This window comes from Lithobates pipiens, unplaced genomic scaffold (genome assembly GCF_037356315.1).
Source record: "Lithobates pipiens isolate NorthernLeopardFrog02 unplaced genomic scaffold, aLitPip1_a1.2 Scaffold_13, whole genome shotgun sequence".
Taxonomy (NCBI): domain Eukaryota; kingdom Metazoa; phylum Chordata; class Amphibia; order Anura; family Ranidae; genus Lithobates; species Lithobates pipiens.
The window spans coordinates 117,827,159-117,852,630 of record NW_027507718.1 but is presented as its reverse complement, the minus strand read 5'-3'; the positions used below and the strand labels follow the sequence as shown (position 1 = coordinate 117,852,630).

The 25,472-nt window shown below is 41.5% G+C and overlaps 1 protein-coding gene across 11 annotated transcripts in view; it reads left to right on the top strand.

Moving 5' to 3' along the window:
• The window catches only part of GATAD2A (GATA zinc finger domain containing 2A), a 150,856-nt gene that overhangs the window by 82,619 nt on the left and 42,765 nt on the right, over nucleotides 1-25,472 (top strand). For 7 of the 11 annotated variants that reach the window (XM_077475435.1, XM_077475440.1, XM_077475439.1 and 4 more), the window contains exon 2: nucleotides 20,041-20,215. The exons of the other annotated variants lie outside the window; for them this stretch is intronic. In XM_077475435.1, coding sequence (XP_077331561.1) covers nucleotides 20,099-20,215 — 117 coding nt within the window. In that variant the 5' untranslated portion in view covers nucleotides 20,041-20,098. The remainder of the gene's footprint in view (nucleotides 1-20,040; nucleotides 20,216-25,472) is intronic. 11 annotated transcript variants of the gene reach the window in all.

Below are 25,472 nucleotides of genomic sequence, written 5' to 3'. Positions count from 1 at the left end.
CCTATAGGGATTTCATGGCCAAGTAAATGCCTTCTCAGCTGTCATCTGATTATCTGACACAATAATGTGGTTTTGTTTATGAAAAACTTTCCTGTAGTATGGAGATTCATAGTTACATAGTAAGGTTGAATAAAGACACCAGTCCATCCAGTTCAACCTGAGTGGCTACAATTGTCCCTATCCCTGTACATTACACACTCACATTGGTCCGTACCCTCAAGGAGCCCACAATCCAAGGTCCCCATTCATATACTAGGGCCAATTTTGGACAGAAGCCAATTAACCTACCTGCATGTCTTTGGATTGTGGGAGGAAACCGGAGTACCCGGAGGAAACCCACGCAGGCACAGGGAGAACATGCAAACTCCAGGCAGGTAGTCGTGGTTGGGATTTGAACCAGCGACCCTTCTTACTGCTAGGTGAGAGTGCGACCCACTACATCACTGTGCCACCCAAGAGTGAGGGGAAGATGGCACAGTCTCCATATCGATGCAGGGCGGATGCAACATCACAACGTCACTTCCGCCCATAGCTCTTAAAGGATTTATTTATTTAGTGTAAATCTGAGATCTGGGGTCTTTTTGACCCCAGATCTCATTTAAGAGGTCCTGTCATTCTTTTTTTCTATTGCAAGGGATGTTTACATTCCTTGTAATAGGAATAAAAGTGACTTAAAATAAAAGTGTAAAAAAGGTAAAATAAATGAGAAATAATTAAAATGCGCCCCGTCCCGGCGAGCTCGCACACAGAAGGGAATGCATACATGAGTAGCACCCCCATATGAAAACTGTGTTCAAACCACACATGTAAGGTTTCACCATGATCCGTAGAGTAAGAGCCCTAAACTCCCTCTATAACTGAAAACATGCAACCTGTAGAATTTTTTAAATGTCGCCTATGGAGATTCTTAAGGGTAAAAGTTTGTCGCCATTGCACGAGCAAGTACAATTTTGAAACGTGATGTGTTGGGTATTTAATCGGCGTAACATTATCTTTCACAATATAAAAAAAAATAATTCAGCTAACTACTATTTTTTTGTTTTTTTAATTTAAAAAAAAAAAGTGTATTTTTCCAAAGAAAGTGTGCTTGCAAGACTGCACAAATACAGTGTGACAAAGTATTGCAACGACCGCCATTTTATTCTCTAGGGTGTTAGGAAAAAATTGTGTTTGGGGGTTCTAAGTAATTTTGTAGCAAAAAACAGTTTTGAACTTGTAAACAACAAATCTCAGAGCCTCAGTCTCAGAAGGTGGTTAATTTGAGCAGCTGAACCTTGTATCATGGTCCATTTTGCTAATCCTGTCTAGAGCTGAAACAACTAATCGATTAATCAATTACTATTTTCATAATCGATTAATCGGCCAGCAACATAAAGGGGTTAAAAAAAACTAAAATGAGCCCTTTATAGTACAAAAATATAATCACTACTGTAAATATTACTTTCACTGTTCTACAGTAAAAAAAATGAACCCCTTCCAGTAGTGATTGTCTGCTTTTTTTGTTTTATAAAAGGGCTAATTTTAGCCTTTTTAACCCCATTATGTTACTAAACGTCTTAGGCCTGGTTCACATCTGTATGTTTATTGGTGTTTTTTGTAGAAACGCACTACAGTTAATTTACATGGTTTCCTATGGGACACGTTCACATCTGTGCTTTTTTTCAGCCGCTGCATATTTGGAAAGGGTCGGGGACTTTTAACGCAAAATGGTGCTTTTTTGGTTCAATATATTTCAATGGAGAAGCTGCAGAAAAGAATGTAATGCGTTTTTGCAGCAATTTTTGTTTTTTAATCGGCCCAAAAATGCAAAAAAACGTGTGTGCAAAAATCAAAACTCACAGCAAAAAGCACGGCAGAAACAGATCAAAAACTGCATAGGTGTGTACCGGGCCTTATGCTGGCCACACCGATCAATTTTCTGGTGAGAATATTCAGATGAAAAATCTTTGTACATTCACTGAATGAAAGAATTCTATTTCCAAACTTTCCCGTCACTGTGGTTGAAAATGAACATCAATTTGACAGATTTTAAATTTTTTTTTATATTTTTTTTATATCGGTTATTAAGGTTATTAATAAAACAATAATCGGCCAATTAATCGATTATGAAAGTAATCGTTAGTTGCAGCCCTAATCATGTCTGCTCCATCTTGCAAGAAAATTTAATTTTACCTTATGACCTGACTCCTTTCACACCGAGGCATTTTTCAGGTGCTACAGCGCTAAAAATAGCACCTGAAAAAGCCTCAGCTGCAAACCCAGTGTGAGAGAGCCTGAGTGCTTTCACACGGGCACTGTGCTGGCAGGGCGTCGCAAAAAGTCCTGCCAGCAGCTTCTTTGGAGCAGTGAATACAACGCACCTCCTTCACCCCTCCTGCCCATTGAAAACAATGGGGCAGCGCTACTAAACCACCGGAAAATCGCCTCTGCAGTGGCATTTTGTGGGCGGATTTAACCACTTTTCAGCTGCTAGGGGGGATTAAAACCACCCTGCTAACGGCCGAATAGTGCCGCTAAAACTACGGTAAAGCAGCGCTAAAAATAGCACCACTTTACCACTGACGCATGGAGCGGCTCAGTGCGAAAGGGGTCTTAAAGTGAATGTAAACCCGATTTCGTGAAATTTGAGCTGGGCACATATATCTGTAGTGTTTTCTTATCTCTCCAAATAGCTAAGTCCCAAAGCTTTCTCTTCCTCCAGTAGTTCTGTTATCAGCCTGATAAATTCTCACATGCTGTGGGAAACTGGAGCCTGAACTTTGTGTCTGAGGAGGTTGCTATAAATAGACTAGCAAACTGCTAAACAATTCGCAGGCATGCTCTGCATGTGTTGGGAGGGGGTGTGTGCCTTTCCTCCAATCGGCTTTCTCAGTGTCTCGCGATGTTCTCCTCCTATGGAGGAATGAGGAATTGAAAAATCTAACAGGACCTGCACGTTCTAAACAGTAGGTAAAGACAGCAGATCTAGATATAAAACTTATGTAGGGAGATTTGTTTCATCCCTTTGTATCATCTGAAACTGTTCACTTCACTGGGTATATGGAGGGTTTACATCCACTTTAAGGTATTTTACCTTTACTTGTCCCAGTGTTCAAGTGGAACTCTCAATTATTCTTCCTGTCATGAGTGAAAAACTATTTTCTTGCCCAGACAGCCTAAACGTGTTCTCTAGCTACCCTTCATTACTGTAAATAGCCTGTTTTTGTTCAGCTGATAAAAATTGCAGTTTGTTGCAGACTATACATCTTAACAAAGTTTAACTAGATTTAAACTAATTTGTTTCTAAGTTATTTCACTAAGGCTGCTTTCACACTGGGGCGGTGTTTAGGCGTTACAACGCTAAAAATAGCGCCTTTGTAGCGCCTGAAAAAAACCGGCCCCTTTCACTCCAGTGTGAAAGCTGGAGGGCTTTCACACTGGAGCGATGCGCTGGCAGGACGGTGAAAAAGTCCTGCTAGCTGCATCTTTGGAGCGGTGAAGGAGTGGTGTATTCACCGCTCCTACCCATTGAAATCAATGGGACACCGCGGCAATACCGCCGCTGCAGCGGCGCTTTGCGGGCGGGTTTAACCCTTTTTCGGCCGCTAGCGGGGGTTAAAACCACCCTGCTAGCGCCCGCAGACCGCCGCTAAAACGACGGTAAAGCGCCGCTAAAAATAGCGGCACTTTACCGCCGACGCCGCTCCCGCCCCAGTGTGAAAGCAGCCTAAAAGACTAGCGTTCCACTGCTTGTTACCAAGTGACGCACCCTATTCTGGCACCCAGTATTACATCTTTATACATGTTTCATGTAATTGATCAGTCTCCTGCGTTTTCATTGCATATTTTTCATTGTTTATACTCCCCTTTTTGTCCCGCCTTGTGTAATTGTATGACTTGGTGCTTACTCCCCATGTATTCTGGAATTGTGTTCTTTAACCACTTCAGCCTCGGACCAATAAATACCTTAAGGACCAGAGGTGTTTTTGCAATTTCGCACTGCGCTGCTTTAACTGGTAATTGCGCGGTCATGCAATATTGCACCCAAACGAAATTTGCGTCCTTTTCTTCCCACAAATAGAGCTTTCTTTTGATGGTATTTGATTGCCTCTGCGATTTTTATTTTTTGCGATATAAATGGAAAAAGAGCGAAAATTTTGAAAAAAAATGATATTTTCTTCTTTTTGTTATAAGAAAAATCGAATAAACTAAATTTTAGTCATACATTGAGGGCAAAATTTATTCAGCCACATGTCTTTAGTAAAAAAAATGTCAATAAGCGTATATTTTTTGGTTTGCGCAAAAGTTATAGCGTCTACAAACTAGAGTACATTTTCTGGAATTTACACAGCTTTTAATTTATGACTGCCTATCTCATTTCTTGAGGTGCTAAAATGGCAGGGCAGTACAAACCCCCCCCAAATGACCCCATTTTGGAAAGTAGACACCCCAAGGAAACTGCTGATGGGTATGTTGAGCCCATTGAATATTTATTTTTTTTTGTCCTAAGGGATTGAATAATGACAAAAAAAAAAAAAAAAAGTACAAAAAGTTGTCACTAAATGATATATTGCTCACACATGCCATGGTTATATGTGGAATTGCACCCCAAAATATATTCCGCTACTTCTCCCGAGTACGGGGATACCACATGTGTGGGACTTTTTGGGAGTATAGTCGCGCACGGCATCCCGAAAACCAATCACCACCTTCAGGATTTCTAAGGGTGCAAATTTTTGATTTTACCCCTCACTACCTATCACAGTTTCGAAGGCCATAAAAAGCCAAAATAGCACAAAACCCCCCAAAATGACCCCATTTTGGAAAGTAGACACCCCAAGCTATTTACTGAGAGGCATGTTGAGTCCATGGAATATTTTATATTTTGCCACAAGTTGCGGGAATATTACAAACTTTTTTTTTTTTTGCACAAAGTTGTCACTAAATGATATATTGCTCACACATGCTATGGGCATATGTGAAATGACACCCCAAAATACATTCTGCTGCTTCTCCTGAGTACAGGGATACCACATGTGTGGGACTTTTTGGGAGCCTAGCCGCGTACGGGACCCCGAAATCCAAGCACCGCCTTCAGGATTTCTAAGGGCATAATTTTTTTATTTTACTCCTCACTACCTATCACTACCTATCACAGTTTTGACGGCCATAAAATGCCAAGATGGCACAAAACCCCCCCAAATGACCCCATTTTGGAAAGTAGACACCCCAAGGAAACTGCTGATGGGTATGTTGAGCCCATTGAATATTTATTTTTTTTGTCCTAAGGGATTGAATAATGACTAAAAAAAAAAAAAAAAAAAAAAAAATGTACAAAAAGTTGTCACTAAATGATATATTGCTCACACATGCCATGGTTATATGTGGAATTGCACCCCAAAATATATTCCGCTACTTCTCCCGAGTACGGGGATACCACATGTGTGGGACTTTTTGGGAGTATAGTCGCGCACGGCATCCCGAAAACCAATCACCACCTTCAGGATTTCTAAGGGTGCAAATTTTTGATTTTACCCCTCACTACCTATCACAGTTTCGAAGGCCATAAAAAGCCAAAATAGCACAAAACCCCCCAAAATGACCCCATTTTGGAAAGTAGACACCCCAAGCTATTTACTGAGAGGCATGTTGAGTCCATGGAATATTTTATATTTTGCCACAAGTTGCGGGAATATTACAAACTTCTTTTTTTTTTTTGCACAAAGTTGTCACTAAATGATATATTGCTCACACATGCTATGGTTATATGTGGAATTGCACCCCAAAATATATTCGGCTACTTCCCCCGAGTATGGGGATACCACATGTGTGGGACTTTTTGGGAGTCTAGTCGCGTACGGCACCCCGAAAACCAATCACCACCTTCAGGATTTCTAAGGGTGCAAAGGCCATAAAATGCCAAAATAGCACAAAATCCCCCCAAATTACCCCATTTTGGAAAGTAGACACCCCAAGCTATTTACTGAGAGTCATGTTGTCTGAACGAAAAAAAAGAGATTGATCGGTGGGTATGCCCACCATTAGATACCTCCCTTCATCCACCCACTTCTAATGATGGACATACATGCACCATTTATATATGCCGAAGCATGGGGGCATCCTCCCGCAAAAAAGTTATGCCGCGTACATACGTTCAAACTTTTCCATGGGCAAGCCCCCTGTCGGAATTTTGACCGTATGTACGCGGCATTAGGAGCAAAATCACTCCTCCACCCCTTATGCCCCCATGCTTCGGCATATATGCTCTTTTTTAACTGTGGTGGTGAAATCACCGCCTACAGCACTGGAGTCACGGCTTTATGTATCGTGGGAGCAAACGCTGTTGCTGTCAAGATAAATAAATCCGCGCTGCAGCTGAATGGCGTACCTGCTAAGCAAATTATGGTTAACGTTAAAACAAAGTAACATCCCAGTAAAACCTTACCATACCATACCTGCAAAGCAATTGCCAAAAAAAACAGTAAAAAATAAAACATTTTTTAACACAACCTGTGCCTAAAATATATATATGCCGAAGCATGGGGGCATCCTCCCGCAAAAAAGTTATGCCGCGTACATACGTTCAAACTTTTCCATGGGCAAGCCCCCTGTCGGAATTTTGACCGTATGTACGCGGCATTAGGAGCAAAATCACTCCTCCACCCCTTATGCCCCCATGCTTCGGCATATATGCTCTTTTTTAACTGTGGTGGTGAAATCACCGCCTACAGCACTGGAGTCACGGCTTTATGTATCGTGGGAGCAAACGCTGTTGCTGTCAAGATAAATAAATCCGCGCTGCAGCTGAATGGCGTACCTGCTAAGCAAATTATGGTTAACGTTAAAACAAAGTAACATCCCAGTAAAACCTTACCATACCATACCTGCAAAGCAATTGCCAAAAAAAACAGTAAAAAATAAAACATTTTTTAACACAACCTGTGCCTAAAATATATATATGCCGAAGCATGGGGGCATCCTCCCGCAAAAAAGTTATGCTGCGTACATACGTTCAAACTTTTCCACGGGCAAGCCCTCCGTCGGAATTTTGACCGTATGTACGCGGCATTAGGAGCAAAATCGCTCCTCCACCCCTTATGCCCCCATGCTTCGGCATATATGCTCTTTTTTAACTGTGGTGGTGAAATCACCTCCTACAGCACTGGAGTCGCGGCTTTATGTATCGTGGGAGCAAACGCTGTTGCTGTCAAGATAAATAAATCCACGCTGCAGCTGAATGGCGTACCTGAAAACATGAAAAATGGTTAACAATAACACAGTAAACAGTAAAGTATAAAAAATTTGAGAGAAGAGAGAGAGAGAGAGAGAGAACAATAAAACGACAACTATTTTTGGTTTTTATATTTTATATTTTTTTTGGTTTTTTTATTTTACTTTTTTTTTTTTTTTTTTTTTTTATACACTTTTTTTTGAACTGTAAACTGTAACTGTAACGGTTCGGGTCTCTCAAAATGCGATGGCATCTTGGGAGACCCTGTGTTAGTGTGCCTAGCCTGTGAAATGCTGTACCCTACGCTAATACTTCACTAGTGTGTGGTAGCGTTCAAAACACTCACCCTGACAAAGACCAGGCTGGCCAGGACAGCGTGGACAATAAGAACGGGTGTCACGCCTATATCCGCGCTTGCTACAGACACGACATCTTTTTTGGGGGGCTCGTTGGGTAGGGGTACTCGGGAGGACATAAGAATAATGCCTCTCATACAGCCGGCTTACTGCATTTGGTTGGGAATGGTGAGGTACAGAACCGTCTGGAAACAGAAGCTCTGTGACAACCTCTCTTTGGAAGAAAAGAAAGGTTAATGTTCCGCCTGAAGCTTTGTATAGCACAAAAGCATTCAGCAAAGCCAATTGAAATAAGTAAGCAGACACTTTTTTGTACCAGCGTCTGGTCTTACGGGAAGTTAGATACGGCGCTAACATCTGGTCATTGAGGTCCACCCCTCCCATATTTTTGTTATATTCGTGGACACAGAGGGGTTTCTCCACAATACCAGTCGCCGTAGAAATTTGGACCGTCGTGTCTGCATGAAGGGAGGTAAGAACGAAAACATTCTTATTATGCCTCCACTTCATAGTGAGCAAATTATTACACCGATAGCAGGCTCTCTCCCCCAGCCTAAGACGGGAATCTACAAGCCGCTGGGGAAAGCCCCGGCGATTAGGTCGCACGGTGCCACATGCTCCAATCTGATTATCAAATAAATGACTAAACAGTGGCACGCTGGTGTAATAGTTGTCCACGTACAAGTGGTACCCCTTTCCGAATAAGGGTGACACCAATTTCCACACTATCTTGCCAGCGCTTCCTATGTAATCAGGGCAGTTCTCCGGCTCTACGTAACTATCTTTACCCTCATAAACCATAAAGCTCCATGCATAGCCTGTGGCCCTGTCACAGCACTTATAGAGCTTGACCCCGTACCTGGTACGCTTGTTGGGAATGTACTGTTTGAATGACAAGCGACCAGTAAACTTAACCAGGGACTCATCAACGCAGACAACTTTTTGGGGAATAAACAAGTCTGCAAAACGTTGGTTAAAGTGGTTTATGAGGGGCCGAATTTTGTAGAGCCGATCGTATTCAGGGTCTCCACGTGGACGACAAAGTTCATTGTCACTGAAGTGCAAGAACCGCAAGATCTGCTCGTATCGTGCCCTGGGCATGGAGTTAGAGAACAGGGGCATGTGGTCAGCCGGATGCGTGGACCAATAAGCCCGCATCCGCATAAATTTGTGTGTGCCCATGTTGAGGGAAAGGCCCAGAAACGACTTAAATTCGGAAACCGTAACTGGTTTCCAATCTCTGGCAAGAGACGGCAACTGGGGATTAGCGGCGATGCGTTGACCAGCATATAAATTGGTTTGGTCCACAATAGATCTATAGAGATCTTCCGTGAGATACAGAGAATAAAAATCGAGTGGCGTAAAATCATCTGTATCCACCTGAATACCGGGTTGGGCAGTGAATGGGGGAAGTACGGGTTCTGCAGAAGTGGTGGGCACCCAATTGGGATAGGCGAATTCTGCAGGAAGGGCACTATGGGTACGACGGGCCTGTCTTTGTCTTCTTCTTCTTGGTGGCAGCGGGACACTACTTGTGCTTGCCACCTCGCCAGCTTGAACTGCACTTATGGGACTCGCCACGTCACCACGTGATACTGCAGTGCTGGATGTACGCCCAGGGTGTACTAGGCCGCTGGTGCTTGCCAGTTCACCAAAAGGATGAGCGGCGCTAGTACTGGCTCTATACTCCATACGAGGGACTTCCGGTTCCTGCACCTCAACAACATCAGAAAATCGGGGCCGGGTACGCCTGACAATAGCAGGGACCTCTTCTTCGTCGTCAGAGCTATCTGACATGGAGGCGCTGTCCTCTACAGGTTCGTATTCTGAGCCTGATTCTGACAGATCAGTGTCTTCCTCTTCACTATCTGTCATGCTCAGAAACGTGTAGGCCTCTTCACTAGTGTACCTTCGCTTTGCCATTTTGGGCTCTAAATTTAGGGGTACAGTAGTGAGACTCACAGGTAAAAAAGCACCTAGCCTGTCAGCGACTGTATAAAACGCTACCAAAAAAAACTGTTAGCGATCGCAGGGATCAGGCCTGACTCTGCGAACGCTGCAGTTATGTGTGTTGTGTTTTGTAAGTGACAGTGATCGATCGATACTGCACTTGGGTGGGCTGGGCTGGGCTGGGCTGGGCTGGGCTGGGCTGGGCTGGGCTGGGCTGGGCTGGGCTGGGCTGGGCAGAGGGGCAAAACGCAGGTGCTAGCAGGTATCTGGGCTGATCCTGCTAACAATGCGTTTTTTTAGAACCCTAAATTGCTGGGCACGCTAGTATAGATCTGATCAGATCAGATATTGATCTGTTCGGATACTATACCACTAAGGGAGGTGTATGCTTTGCGCGTGGGTGTTAGCGGTGCTGGCACTAACCTAGCACTGCCTGGGGCGACGCAGACCCTTTCTGACCCTAAAACCAAATTTATATCACCCGCCGGGTGATCAGGGGGTTAAACCTTTATTAGGTAATAAATGGCGGGTGCCCTGATGCTATAAAAAGCGAACTACCAAACCAGCGTCACCCGTAACACTTATACGGTGATCACTGGTGAAAGGGTTAACTAAGGGCAATCAGGGGTTAAAACCTTTATTGGGTATTTATATGGGGGTACCTGAAGCTTTATAAAAAGCTGACGGGGAACCTAAATAACTAAATAACTAACTGGCTAACCAGCGTCACCAGTGACACTTATGCAGCGATCGCTGGTGAAAGGGTTAACTCTAGGGGCAATCAAAGGGTTAAAACCTTTATTAGGTTATATATCGGGGTACCTAACGGTATAAAAACCTGGCGTTGAACCTAAAAAAAAACTAGCTTCCTAGCGGGACCAGTGACACTATTGCAGCGATCAGAAAAACGATCGCTTAGTGACACTGGTAAAAGAGGGTGAAAGGGTTAACTGGGAGGGCAATCAAAGGGTTAAACCTTTATTAGGGGGGGGTAGGGGGCTACCCTGGACCTAAAGGGGCCTAACACTAGCTGCCCTGACACTTTTTACAGTCACAACTGACACTAAATGTAGTGATCAATAAATAAATGAACACTGCATTAGTGACACTGTGACTGGGGGGGGGCGGGGGGCCGATCGGGGGGGTGATCGGGGGGTGACTGGGGTGAAATGTGTGCCTGTGTGTACCTATGTGTCAGTGGACTGTTGGTGCACTTACTTGCGTCTTCACTCCTCGCTGTCCGGTTCAAAAAGACCGCCACGAGGAGTGTGACATCACTTCCTCCTCCTGTGTTTACATTTTCACAGGGGAGGAAGTTCGTCACTGGCCAGGAGAGATCGAGAGGGGATGGGTGGAAACCAACGGCCATCCCCTCATCGCCGATCGCTCCGGCACCGAAAGGGACCGCCGTATCTAGCGGGAGGGGGTCCGATCGGACCCCCCACCCGCTAGAAGGCAATCACGTACATTTACGTGATTCTGCCTGCCTGTGCCATTGTGTTGACGTACATTGGCAATACGGCGGTCCCGAAGTGGTTAATGACCTGACCTATAACATATCTACACTACTTTCTATATTACCCTTTTTCATATAGTTATGTATGGTATGACTTTTTACCATTACCTTGTTCTAGATTGACACAATTATGCCGTAAATGTATTTTTGTTTCCGGTCTTTGAAATACCTTTTAAAACATTATTATAAAATGACTAGAGTTCCCTTTTGGCTTTTTTCTGCTTCCTTAACCTCCATCATGCTACTTTCTTCCTAGGTAGAATTGAGCCAGGCCTTTAACAGGATTTGTGGGATTGGTGTGTAGGTGCTACAGGGCAACTGATTTTATAAATATTTTTTTTACAACCACGATCTCCCTTCTCTCCCTGGAATACTGTGATCTCCCCCTTCATGTAAATACTGTATGTATTTTTACAGTTCGTCTGTTCTAAGTTCAAATGTTAAACTCCGCAAATATCTAAGTGCAGCTTGTTTTTGTGCGTGCATTTGTCATGGTAAGATGCATCTCAAGCCTTAGCAATAATGTCCATCAAAAACAACCCAACTCCCTTACCTAACCCTAGGGCTGCATTTTATATGTAAGCTTTCTCCTGAACATTTTAACTTCTGATGTAGTGTGTGTGCGCGCTGCAGTTTTGGCATGTTGTTTCTTGGACTGGCTCAAATGCTTCCCAGGCATTTAAACCCTAAAGCCAGGTACACACTATATATATATATATATATATATATATATATATATATATATATATAAATATTTACATGCAACCCGCTGTAGTGTACCCAGATGTAACCAAAAAAAATAACCCTAACAAAAATAACCTGTTGACATCCCCCCAACCACACTCCGATCATCGCTCCCTGCTATTGGCTGAGAGCACTGATTGGGAGTTGGTCAGATGCTGGTTTTCCAGCATGTATATTGGACAGAAGTCAGCCGAATGGCCATCTTCTGGCAGAGAATGACACACACAGGTTGAATGCCGGAGATCTTTTTTTTTTTTCTGCCCGCTGTCTCGCAACATTAGGCATTATTATTGTGTACCTGGTTCAAGGCTCCGTTCACACTTGTGCAACTCCAAAGTCAAACAATATACCGGTGTGACTTTACACTCTGGCAACAAGTCGTTTTTTAAAAGTTGCATCCAAAGTAGTGCGGGCACCTTTTCTAAGTCTCAATGATTTGAACAGGTGTTAATGAAAATAATGGGCTGTAGCTTGTCATAAGCAGCATGGATACAGACCAGTTATCTTCTTTCTCAGAGGATCAGCGGACAGATTTCCTGCTGAACAGACAGACTCCTGGCAGAGTCCACCACATGTGAAAGTGGTCTAACATAACCCTTTTGGTTAGGGGAACATAGGTTCTCCTATTTTAGGTAAATGATGGTAGTTTTTGTCTTGATTTGTTTCTGATGGCTTTCAGAGTTTGATGGGCATGCTTCCAAGTCAAGGACTTAAAGTTGAGGCTTCCTCTGACTTCAGTTTCTGCACACTTGTTCCAGGTAGATGATCAGTTTTACAGATTGACCTGACAGCCAGATACCTAGCATTTTTAGGAGTTTATTTTTCTTTGTGTGTTTTTTTCCTTGAGTGGATGGCTTACTTTTTTGTAGCTTTGGCATGAATTTTGCATACAGGGTTTGGACTAGGGCTGAAACAACTAATCGATTGACAACTAATCGATTGACAACTAATCGATTGACAACTAACCGATTGACAACTAACCGATTGACAACTAACCGATTGACAACTAACCGATTGACAACTAACCGATTGACAACTAACCGATTGACAACTAACCGATTGACAACTAACCGATTGACAACTAACCGATTGACAACTAACCGATTGACAACTAACCGATTGACAACTAACCGATTGACAACTAACCGATTGACAACTAACCGATTGACAACTAACCGATTGACAACTAACCGATTGACAACTAACCGATTGACAACTAACCGATTATGAAAATGGTAATCAATTAATTTCATAATCGATTAATCGGCCACCGACATGAGTAGGTTAAAAAAAACTAAAATGAGCCATTTATAGTTTAAAAATATAATCACTACTGTAAATATTACTTTCACTGTTCTTCAGTAAAAAAAAAATGACCCCCTTCCAGTAGTGATTATTTGCTTTTTTTGTACTATAAAGGGCTAATTTTAGTTTTTTTAACCCCATTATGTTACTAAAAGTCTTAGACCTGGTTCACATCTATGTGTGTGTTGGTGCTTTTTGCAGAAACGCAACAGTTCATTTACATGGTTTCCTATGGGACATGTTCATATCTGTGCTTTTTTCAGCCGCTGCATATTTGGAAAGGGTCGGGGACTTTTAACGCAAAATGGAGCTTTTTTGGTTCAATATACTTCAATGGAGAAGCTGCAGAAAAGAATGTAATTCGTTTTTGCAGCAATTCGTGTTTTTTTTTTTTTTTTTTTTTTTTTTTAATCTGCCCAAAAAAAAAAAAAATTCAAAAAACGCAAATTGCAGTAAAATCACGCGCATAAAAATCAAAACGTACAGCAAAAAGGACTGCAGAAACAGATTAAAAGCAAAAACTGCATAGGTGTGTACCGAGCCGTATGCTGGCCTTACGGATCAATTTTCAGGTGAGAATATTCAGACGAAAAATCTTTGTACATTTGCTGAATGAAAGAATTTTGTTTTGAAATTTTCACTTCATTTCTGAACAAAAACCACATACACTGTCAAAACTTCTCGGTCAAAGGAATTTTCAATTTCCAAATTTTCCCGTCACTGTGGTTGAAAATGAATGTCAATTTGACCCACTTTTTTTTTTTTTTTTTAAGTTGATCGATTAATCAAAACAATAATCGGCCAACTAATCGATTATGAAAATAATCGTTAGTTGCAGCCCTAGTTTGGATAATTGTGTAGTTGTGCAGTAGTATTGCCTCATAGAAGAAATAGAAAATTGACTGATGGACATTCCCTATGTATTCCCTATGTATTGGCATCTAATATGTACAAGGATGTGATGATTTCCAAAGAAGCGTCTCTCGAACTAAGTTGCCTTTTTTTTTTCTTTTAGGCATAGCTTAAAGGGGTTCTGCACTCATAATACAACATTTGCCCATTCTGTTGCCTCTAGTTAATATATCTCATAATGCCACCTGTTTTTTTTTTTTGATTCACCTACCTTTTGTAATCTTCAGTACTTTATTTTAAACCCCTGCGGCGATGGGCGGTCTCTTGCGGGGATCAGCGTAATTTCCTGTTGAAGCCCGCACTGTCTCCTGGGATCTCGTTCGTGTAATCCCAGGAGACATTGCGGCTAATGCACCCGACATCTCGCGAGATTTCGGGTGCTACAGCCGACATCTCGCGAGATTTCGGGTGCTACAGCCGACATCTCGCGAGATTTCGGGTGCTACAGCCGACATCTCGCGAGATTTCGGGTGCTACAGCCGACATCTCGCGAGATTTCGGGTGCTACAGCCGACATCTCGCGAGATTTCGGGTGCTACAGCCGACATCTCGCGAGATTTCGGGTGCTACAGCCGACATCTCGCGTGATTTCGGTAATTACAGCCGAGATCTCGCGAGATCTCGGCTGTAATTACCAAAATCACGCGAGATGTCGGCTGTAGCACCCGAAATCTCGCGAGATGTCGGGTGCATTAGCCGCAATGTCTCCTGGGATTACACGAACGAGATCCCAGGAGACAGTGCGGGCTTCAACAGGAAATTACGCTGATCCCCGCAAGAGACCGCCCATCGCCGCAGGGGTTTAAAATAAAGTACTGAAGATTACAAAAGGTAGGTGAATCAAAAAAAAAAAACAGGTGGCATTATGAGATATATTAACTAGAGGCAACAGAATGGGCAAATGTTGTATTATGAGTGCAGAACCCCTTTAAGTTGGTCTCCTTTTTATTAAAGTCTTCAAGTATCAAGTCATGTTACTATGCGATGCACAAATCTGTTATGCCAAATCCTTCTGGGTTTGTGTCTTACTCTCCCCTTCCCAGACACTGCAGCTGGCCATGGGAGAACCTAAAGAGATTGTAAACGCTTTTGAAAAAAAAAACAACAAAAACTGCAAGACAAAGGCATAATGAGCTAGTATAGCATACTAGCTCATTATGAAATACTTCCCTTAGAACAAAGCACTCTCAGCGACACCTGCAAACTGTAGGGACGGCTGACTTTTCCCCCCCGGATTTTTCCCAGGCTCTGGCACTGATCGGCTGGAGACGCGATGACATTACTCCCACACATGTACGCCGGAGCCGCTGTTCACGGCATGGGGCTTAGCAGGAATGGCAACCGCGGCCATTCCTTCAAAGCGCATGCCCCAGTGATGTCACTAAGTAATTTAAATATCTCCTAAAACGGTACATGTTTAGGAGATATTTACACTTACATACAGGTAAGCCTTATTATAGACTTGCCTATAAGGTACATGTCTGCAGAGTTTTTTTTTTTTTCTCTTTTAATAAAGAGGCAGCACTGTTGATCCAGAAAGGAGTGGCAGGACTGAGTTTGACCAGTTGCTGATTGAGAAGCTGCAGGCTTTTGAATCCAAAGTGACAAGGCTGTTGGCCAAGTCCTGGACCAATTCTCTCATCCCAGTGTAGTTCAAGCAGGCTTGCTCAACAGGTCTTTGGGACTTTGCAGGGTAGCTAGGAGAGAACTAAAATGCAGAAACACTTTTATAATTGTGTATACTATATGTGTAGAATAAGTGTGTGTGTGTGTGTGTGTGTGTGTGTGTGTGTTTTTTTTTTATTTTTATTTTTTTTATATTATCTCTATCTGGATTCATTGGAGTGGTCGAACAGTGGTCAGATCTGCTGCATTTTTGCTAACTTTGCAATATGCTTGTTGCCTGGTTTGGTTATATACGTATCGGGAAAGAAGCAGAATAGTCAAGTCCTCTATTTGCATACTTGTTTCAGGTTAGTGACTCAAATAATTGAAGTAAGAAGATGAGGATAAGGCCCCATTCACACACAAGGCCCAATTGGGTCCGGCTGTCTGTTTTTCAGCAGGACCTGATCTAACCCTCCATTCTCCTCTATGGAGTGCCAGATGTAAACACTGGTCAGTTTAAACATGGCAACCTTCAGGTCCAATCTGGCCCAGAAAAAAAAGGGGGATCCATTCTCCTCTGTCTGCCCGCTCTGCTCTATGAGCTCTATGAGCAGCCAACTGACCTTCGATCAGGTCAGTGTCCGTCTCATCCAGATGTTCTGCTCGGCAGGGGGATCAGTGGGTGGGTCCCCTGCTGAGCAAAACTCGATCCGGCCCATGTGAAAGAGGTTTAATGGGTAAAAAAAAAGCTACACACCACTCCACGATCGGCTGTCGTAAGACCTGATGGATCTGTTGATTGTAGTCTAGTTTTCAGAAAACCTTTAGTGCTGTAGTTCCCCCCCCCCCCCCCCCCCTTCTTAACTGATCTCAAGCACAGCAGCTGTCTCTGGTCCTCATTGAATAGATTGACAGCAGTGGGAGCCAATGGCTCCTGCTGCTATCAAATCCATTGACCTGGGGGCGGGGCCTAGTTCGGTTTGTGTCAATGAATGCAGCAGCGGAACTTGGGAGCACTCCTGCATGTGTGCCCCCATAGAAAGCAGCTCTCTGTGGGGGCACTTGAGAAAAGGAGGAGCCAGGAGCTCCGTGGGTGACCCCGGAAAAGGAGGATAGGTGACACTTTATGCAAAACCCTTGCACAGAGGAGGCAAGTATGACATTGAGACCCCTTTCACACTGGGGTGTTTTTCAGGTGCTTTTGGGCTAAAAATATCTCCTGAAAACTGCCTCCCTTACAGCCCCAGTGTGAAAGCCCGAGTGCTTTCACACTGGGGTGCTGCACTTGCAGGACGTTTAAAGCTCTGCAAACAGCATCTTTTGGGCAGTGTAGGAGCAGTGAATACACCGCTCCTGCCCATTGAATTTTCAATGGTCAGCCCTGCCAAATCTCTTCGGTAGTGGTGCTTTGTGGGTGCTTTTAACTCTTTATTCGGGCTGCTAGCGGGAGTTAAAAGCGCTGCTTATATTAGTGGCACTTTACCACTAACACCCCCACACTCCAGTGTGAAAGTGCCCTTAAAAAGAAATAAATAAATAAAGCTTTACAATCACTTTAACAATTGTCAGTGTTTTTTGTTTTGGGTATCACATGCTCACTGTATCTGTGATCTTGTTCAAATGATGTCTTTGCTCCTGTTATAGCCTGTTCATGTCAAATCTTCAAGCCTTGATATGTGGTGTCTTCAGAGATGTTCTTCATCCTTTGTATGATCTGTAACTTTAAAATCAAGCGGGTGCTGAATTCCTAGTCCTCTGTACGCTTTGGGTTTCTCCAGGGCATTCCCTATAGGACACAGTGTGTGATGTAGGGGCCAGCAAACCAGAGCTCATCGGGGGAACCATCAAGCCAGTGGGAAAGCAGTATTTCATATCTTTGCAGGGGTCATATAGAATAGGAAAGTATTAAAACCCCTGCTAGTTTATTTTTATTTTTTTGTGTTTTGTTTACCATTGGAGATATTTCTCTCACTTCCTATCCCAGAGACGCAATGAGACGTTTGAAGAAATGTCCCAAAGTGAGGGGAATTTCACTCTGACAGTTGTTCTGGAACAGGTGGTGGTGTCATTTCCCTTTACCCCTTTGTGTTCCCTGGCTTTAGGCCTCATTGGCACTGAACATTTTTGCATCGGTTTCTAGGGGTTTCAGGCATTTTTTTTATTTTATTTTTTTTCCCCTGCGTGTTAGCCTTTGTGTCCATGCACACATAAGCTTGTGACAGGGGCTTTAAAAAAAGAAAAACACTGCTGGTACGTCCAACAGCAGAGTTTTGGCAGAAAAAGCTGCTTTAGGCTTGTAAACACGTGATAAAGCTAGGTGCTACTACGGTAGCACTTGAGTATTAATTCTGGCCATTGAAATTAATCATTTATTCTGGAAAATAAAATTAATTACCCAAGCACTTTTGCAAGTGTGAGGTGTTTTGTGCCAATACGCTGGTGCCTGAAGCATAGGCTTTTAGGAGAGTTTGCAAAATGTGCAATGAGGCCTTACTCTTCCTGCTTTCAGGAAAGGAAGCAAAAGGAATTATTCCCAATGGGACACTAACCATTCCCTTAATCACAAATGGTGGAAAAAGCTTTGTTTGTTTTTTTTTTTTTTTTTTTGTTTTTTTTTGTTTTTTTTTTGTGATGTTTTAGTATAAAGGCTTTATATACTAAAGGCAAAACTTTTTTTTTTTTTCTTCTGTAGTGAAGAGGGATTAGAACTCATGTCAGCTTTTGCTGTCTGTGCCTCCATTAGGGAGTCATCCTCTCTCTCTATTTGTCCTGTTTACCATTATCATTGTCCCCAGTTAAGTAATGCTTAAAGGGAAACAATAAAAATGAAAAATTCCTTTTATACATGGCACATTTTTTTTTCCTACACTTAGAACAGTACCACAGCAAAATGACATTTCTAAAGGCAAAAAGTAATTTAAAACTGATCTTGGCTGTAATGAATTGTCGAGTCTCAGCAATATCTATAAAACTCATTGAAAAAAAAAATTCATGGGGGTCCCCCCACCAGCCCATTACTAGGCCCTTTGGGTCTGGTATGAATATTAAAGGGAACCCCAAACCAAAAATTCAAGTGTGGGGTCCCCCCCAAAATCCATACCAAGCCCTTCAGGTCTGGTATGGAAATGAAAGGGAAGCCTGTGCCAATTTTTTTTTTTTTTATATGGTGTAGGGTTCCCACCCCCCCCCCCCAAATCCATACCGGATTCTTATCCGACCACGCAACCTGGCAGACCGCAGAAAAAGAGGGGGGGGTGTAAGTCCGCCCCCCCCTTCCTGAACCATACTTGGCCACTCAAGGAGGGTGCTATGGGGTCTGACCCCAAAGCACCTTGTCCTCAAGGGCCTCATCCCCACAACCCTTGCCAAAAATGGTAAAAGACAGGCGACAGCTTGGGACAAGTCCTTTATTTCAAAAAATAAATATCCCGCGATGTTCATTAATCTTCTATCAGACCTCCGAGCTGAAAAAAAATCTCTTTTTTTATACTGTTTACTAAACATGGGGAAAAATGCGCCACTTTGCAGGCATACTAGAGACACCCCCCAGGTACGATATTTATTTAAAGGAATATTTCATTTTTTGTTTCACTTCAAGCATTAAAAAAATCACTGCTCTCAAAAACATCTGTTTTTAAAAAAAAAAAGTTTTTACCTTGATGTCCCCTGGGGCAGGACCCGGGTCCCCAAACACTTCTTATGACAATAACTTACATATAAGCCGTTAGAATGAGCACTTTTGTTTGTTTTTTTCATGTTAATGTCCTATAGACTTTCAAATTTGCCCCGAACACAGCATATTGTTGGGTGTTCGCCCAAACATCCGAACAACCAAAGTTCGTCCCGAACTTATGCTCTGGTCGAACCGTTCGCTCATCCCTAGTTCTAACCCTCCCTCATTATTCAAAAGGAAGAAAAAGTTTTGCCTGTAGTTCTAACTTAATGCACAGGAAATACATTTAAAGACAATGCATGCTATTGTGCAGCCACACGCCAAGTGCAACTTGGGTTTCTTTTTAACATACATCTGCCTTTACACAAATGTGTACAGCTGATGACCCTCCTAAAAAAATGTTAGTTGTCTGACTGCATCTGGCTTCAGTATTTATTATATCTGGAAAAATCATATAGTACAAGTACTAGAATTGATTTATACCTGTTCTGTGTGATTCAAAGCAATCTAGCCTAAGCACAAAGCCAGGCAGCTTGCATTTTCAGAAAGGTCAGCAATGGCAGCCTACATATTTTTGACCTGTTACATGTATGTGCACACAAGTGATCTTATTTTGTGCCTTTTGGTCTTTTTAAAGTGGGAGAAAAGCCTAACTACATCTATTGTTATATCTATTTTTTTTTCTCCTCCTACCTCTCCTGCCTAACCTGTTTAGAAAAAAAAAAAAAAATCTGTATACTTACTTTTTAATCCGCTCTGATCACAGATCTTGCAGCTCTGTGAAAGGGAGCACTCAACAACGGCTCTGAATTCTGGGAGCTGTGATGTCACACACAGGCACCCATGGCCCATCCATTGTCGGTGTTCCCTCCTCTACCCTGCAGCAGCTGCTCACTGACACAGGAGCCGGACCTGCGGGATCATGTGATGACAATGGATTGGTAAGTTATCTATTTTTTTTTTGGCTTACGTGCACAGACTTAACCCCCAAATTAACTTTAATTTTATTTTGCTTCCTCCCCAACCCACTACAACCCCCCCAGATTCAGCACCTGCACTGGTGCCACAGTTTCTGGTCTCAGAGTCTTGGGGCACATTTGTGCATGAGAGCACGTCTGTGTGCAATGAAGTGCCAAAATTGCTTTTTGCGCATGCAATTCCCACAGTTGCCAGGAATATGAAAATAGTGAGGCAGGCAGAGCCAATCAAAATGACTGAAGATTTTTCTTTAAAAATATTAGCAGACTGTCTAGAACGTGAATACGTTCAGTGTTAAAGATTTATCTTCAGTGGTACCTTACACATTTCCTATAATTCATGCTTTTTGTAAAGAGGTTACTAACGCTAGTCTTTAAGAATTACCTGGCTGCCATGGTGATCCATCAGTTAGTATTTCTAAGTCATAGCCTTAAAAGAAGCAATGCAAATCCGGAATCCTGACTTTTCCGGTTCAGCAAGTGACAGCCACCTAACTATAATTGTCAAAAATGGAAGCCTCCATGTTCCTCACCACAGCATTCCTTTTAACATTTCTGTGTAGATAGATCATGTTTGTGGTGTTTGTACAAAGTTTCTATGGATCCTGATAACATTTATTTACAATATGCTTTATTATACAATTGTTGTGTAGGTTATTGTGCAGGTTAGCAAAAAGTTGTTTGTAAATATAAATTATAATGTTTGTAAACGCAGCATTTTGTACATCTTTCAGTTTTATTGCCTGGAAATCGGCACACAGTAGTGCATTGATTTTATGAAATTTTCTTCTAAAATAGAACTTATTGCCTTGATTAACCTTTTTTTTTTTTCTGAGACATTTAACATTTTTATGCTGAAGGATTTTATATTTAGGTGAGAAAATGCAGGAACTTTTTAAGTAAAGCAGTTTACTTCCCTTGTAGCAATTACGACTACCAGGAGGGGTTAATGACTTCCATTTTACTCTGTAACACCGTTAATGGACATATCAGTGAATGACACCAAAATGGCAGAGCTTAACCCATTGTGTTCCTGCAGACAGCTGTAAACTGGCCGATCCTCAAGAGCTGGTGTGTTGCTGCGTCCTTTCGTCTCACTGCTCCCGCTGCTGGCTTCACACTGCAAATTCTTCCTTACAGTTTTATTTATTTATCCCTTCTGCTGTCTGAGCTAGCAGTGCTTCTACATTCCTTATTTACATTGTAAGCATTTTGATATGCATATTTTTTTGCTAAAGCTTCTTTAGCATTGAAGACATTTTTTAGTAATCAGTCATTTAGTACAGTCATCGAGGATCCCACGTAAACCAACCTTTCCTCCCATATGCGCCCCTCCCCCCCCCCCCTAGCCAATCTTTTCCTCCAGTACAGTTTTCCTTTGCTTTACAGTTGTTTGATTTTAGACTTGCATGATTATGTAATTGTTCTAGTTGTTCCATAGAGTTGGGACAATGCAGACATACATGGATTTTCCTGATTTAAGATGTTTCAGGTCTTGTTCCTTTTGTTTTTGCTCCTATACAAACTAGGCTGTGTTTGTATTTTAAAGAAAAAACAAAACATATTTTACTTCTAGATTTGCAGTTATGTCTGACAGTCTTCACTTTGTATTTCCTGCTTTATTTTATTCAGTGCAGTTATCACATTATCACCTGTTAGGAATGCATCAAGCATTCTGTGTGTGTGTGTGTGTGTGTGTGTGTGTGTGTGTGTGTGTGTGTGTAAAATTAAATATATATATATATTATTATAAAATACTTTTCCAGTGCAAAGTTTATTTATTTTTTCTATACTTTTGAGCTATATCAATATATAATATCTGCTCCTAAACTCCTCCCTGGTCCTAAATTATTTTTAGTAGGATATTTTACCTTATTTACTTCTAGAAGGGGGGAAAAATAATATCCTGTTTTATAATCTCTTCATAACTTTTGTGAAGATTTAGTGATGTTTAAATCTAGGGCTGCAACTAACGATTATTTTCATAATCGATTAGTTGGCCGATTGTTTCGATTAATCGGTTACTAACCTTTAATAATAATAAAAAATAAAAAAAAGGTCATTTTTGCTGCGATTTGCATTTTTACATATTTTTTTTGTCCAATTTGTTGTTGGGCAGATTAAAAAACACAAATTGTGGTATTACATTCTTTTCTGCAGCTTCTCCATTGAAGTCTATTGAACCAAAAAACCAAAATAGCACCATCTTGCGTTAAAAAAAAAAAGTCCTTGTCTTTTCCAAATACGCAGCAGCTGAAAAAATCATGGATGTGAACATGTCCCATAGGAAACCATGTAAATGAACTGTTTCTGCAAAAAGCACCAAAAAACAGAGGTGTGACCCAGGCCTGAGATGTTTTGTAACATAATGGGGTTAAAAAAACAAAAATTAGTACAAAAAGAGCAAATAATCGCAACTGTAAGCCCTTGTACACACAGTCGGACATTCAGACAACAAAATCCGTCGGATTTTTTCCGAAACTTGTGTTGTATACACGCAGTCGGACAAAGTTGTCGGAAAATCCGATCGCACGTAACGTGATGCCGTTATTTAGTTACGATAGGACTACGTTCAGGCTAGTAGTCAATAGCTTTGGTCAAGGAATTTTATCTAAACATGCGCGGCACTGTCTGATCGGAATTCTCTACACACAATCGGACAAAGTCCAATCGGATCATGTTGTCAAAGTTTTATAGCCCAGCTCTAAAACTTTGTCCGTTGGATATTCCGATGAAAACAGTCCAATGGAGCCCACACACTGCCGGATTATCCGACAACACGGTCCGATCAGACATTTTCTGTCGGAATGTCCAACCGTGTGTACAAGGGCTAAGGGGTTCATTCTTTTTACTATGGGACAGTGAAAGTAATATTTACAGTAGCGATTTGCTCTTTTTGTACTATAAAGGGCTAATTTTAGTTTTTTTTTTTTAACCCCATTGTTAGTGGCCGATTAATCGATTATGAAAATAGTAATCATTTTTTTTATAGTCGATTAATCGATTAGTTGTCGATTAATCGATTAGTTGTTTCGGCCCTACTTAAATCTTTGATTAGGGTGCCGTGGAAAGCTTTACTCTGGTATGTTTGAAGTCCCTTTTGATCTCTAGCTGTATGTATGCCTTTAAAACTGTAAAGGCAGGCTTGCAATCTGTCCACTTCAGCAAGTCTATAGTCAGGTGACACTTATGTCCTGGATCATCAACTTGGCTTCCTGTGTCACTACCTCTAGCCTGTTCATTGGACAAAGAATCTAGGGACGAAACAACTAATCGATTAATCGACAACTAATAATTATGAAATTAATCTATTACTATTTTCATAATCTATTAATTGGCCAATAACATAATGGGGTTAAAAAAAACTAAAATTGGCCCTTTATAGTACAAATGGAGCAAATTGCTACTATAAATATTACTTTCACTGTCCCATAGTAAAAAAAAGGAGCCCCTTACAGTAACGATTATTTGCTCCTTTTTGTACTAATTTTAGTTTTATTTAACCCCATTATGTATCTAAACATCTCAGGCCTGGGTCACACCTCCGTGTTTTTTGGTGCTTTTTTGCAGAAACGCACTACAGTTAATTTACATGTTTTCCTATGGGATGCATTCACATCCATGATTTTTTTCATCTGCTGCATATTTGGAAAATACCAGGACTTTTTTTTATTTTTTTTTTATTTTATTTTTTTTTTTATTTTTTTTTTTTTTTATGAAAACCTGCGCTATTTTGTTTTTTGGTTCAATATACTTCAATGGAGAAGCTGCAGAAAAGCATGTAAGAACACAATTAGTGTTTTTTAATCTGCCCAACAACAAATTGGCCAAAAAAATATGCAAATCGCAGCAAAATTACCTTTATTTTATTTTTTTATTTTTTTTTAGGTTAATAATCTTTAATTTTTCAAACGTTATCATACCCGGGATGTCTGCTAGACTCTGGTTTGGGCAGATTTAAGTGAGTTATTCCTAAGAATTATAGGACTACAATATAATACACCAAAGTTTCATGCAAAATAATTGTACCGCTTTTAGCACCTAAAATCCGAAATAATCGTACCACCAGGGAGGTTAATCGATTAATCTAAACAATAATCGTCCGACTAATCGATTATGAAAATAATCTTTAGTTGCAGCCCTAAATGAATCCTCATCGTGACCTATGTCCAATTGGCAGGGAGCTGATGCAAGAAGCCGTAAAGGTGAATTAGGAAGTAGAGTGAGCTTCCTTGGTAAATAAAACCATGAACATGTCATTTGGTGGGGAGGGGCAGTGGGTAGATGCCACCAGTCATTTACTTGTTGAACAAAATATCTATTTGAATTAAATTTTTCTTGAGTAGCAATAAAACCCTAGTACAATAGTGCTGTTATGAGCTTTATGCATAGTATACAAGCTATACATTTTCCTGTGAGAATAAACGCAAACATTCATTTCTGGTTCACTTATCTGATATGGGATAATGCCGAATGTTTCAATGAGGCTTTTGGCTATGGTTGGTCACAGTGAAACCTTTTATGGATAAAGGTCACAAAGGAGGAAAAATTTTACACTCCAGTCAAAGTAAGTGAACATCATGATTAATAAATGCAGAATTGCTAGTTGAAGTGATATTTCATGTAATTAAAGTGAGGCAGGGCAAAGCAATAGGTACAATTTTAATAACGGGCCCCACCAGTAGGATTGTACTTGCCTTTGTGACCCTACTACTTAATGTGGGTGGTAGAATTAAATAGAATTGGCACCTATATAATAAACTGCTGGAGTGTTCAACTGAATCAACTGTTTGGGGTGGGGGGCTGCAACTGGCCCACAATTACATGCAGTGTATGTGGTTGCCGTGTACTGGTGTGGGGTTTAGTGGTTAAAACAGGCAGAGAGGAGGAAATATGTTTGCTCACTGCATTTCAAATGCCGTCTTAAGAGCTTTGCATTGCAGATCACGCTTTTAGAGGGCATCACATGTGTAAACAATGTTTTTAAAAGTAACTTGACTTTGTTGGGGGGTGGGGGACGACACTATCCTAGCTGGGTAATCGTTGTACATTGCAAGTATTTTAACCAACTTTGCTGCAGATTGTAACCTGTTTCTGCTCTGAAGGAATAGTTTTGTCTGGTCCTGGACACATCCCAAGAGGTTTTCTTCCAGGAAAGAAAACCATTTCTCTAAGTGCTCATGCTGGAGAAATCCAAGTTAGTTCTCTCCATGAGAGTACC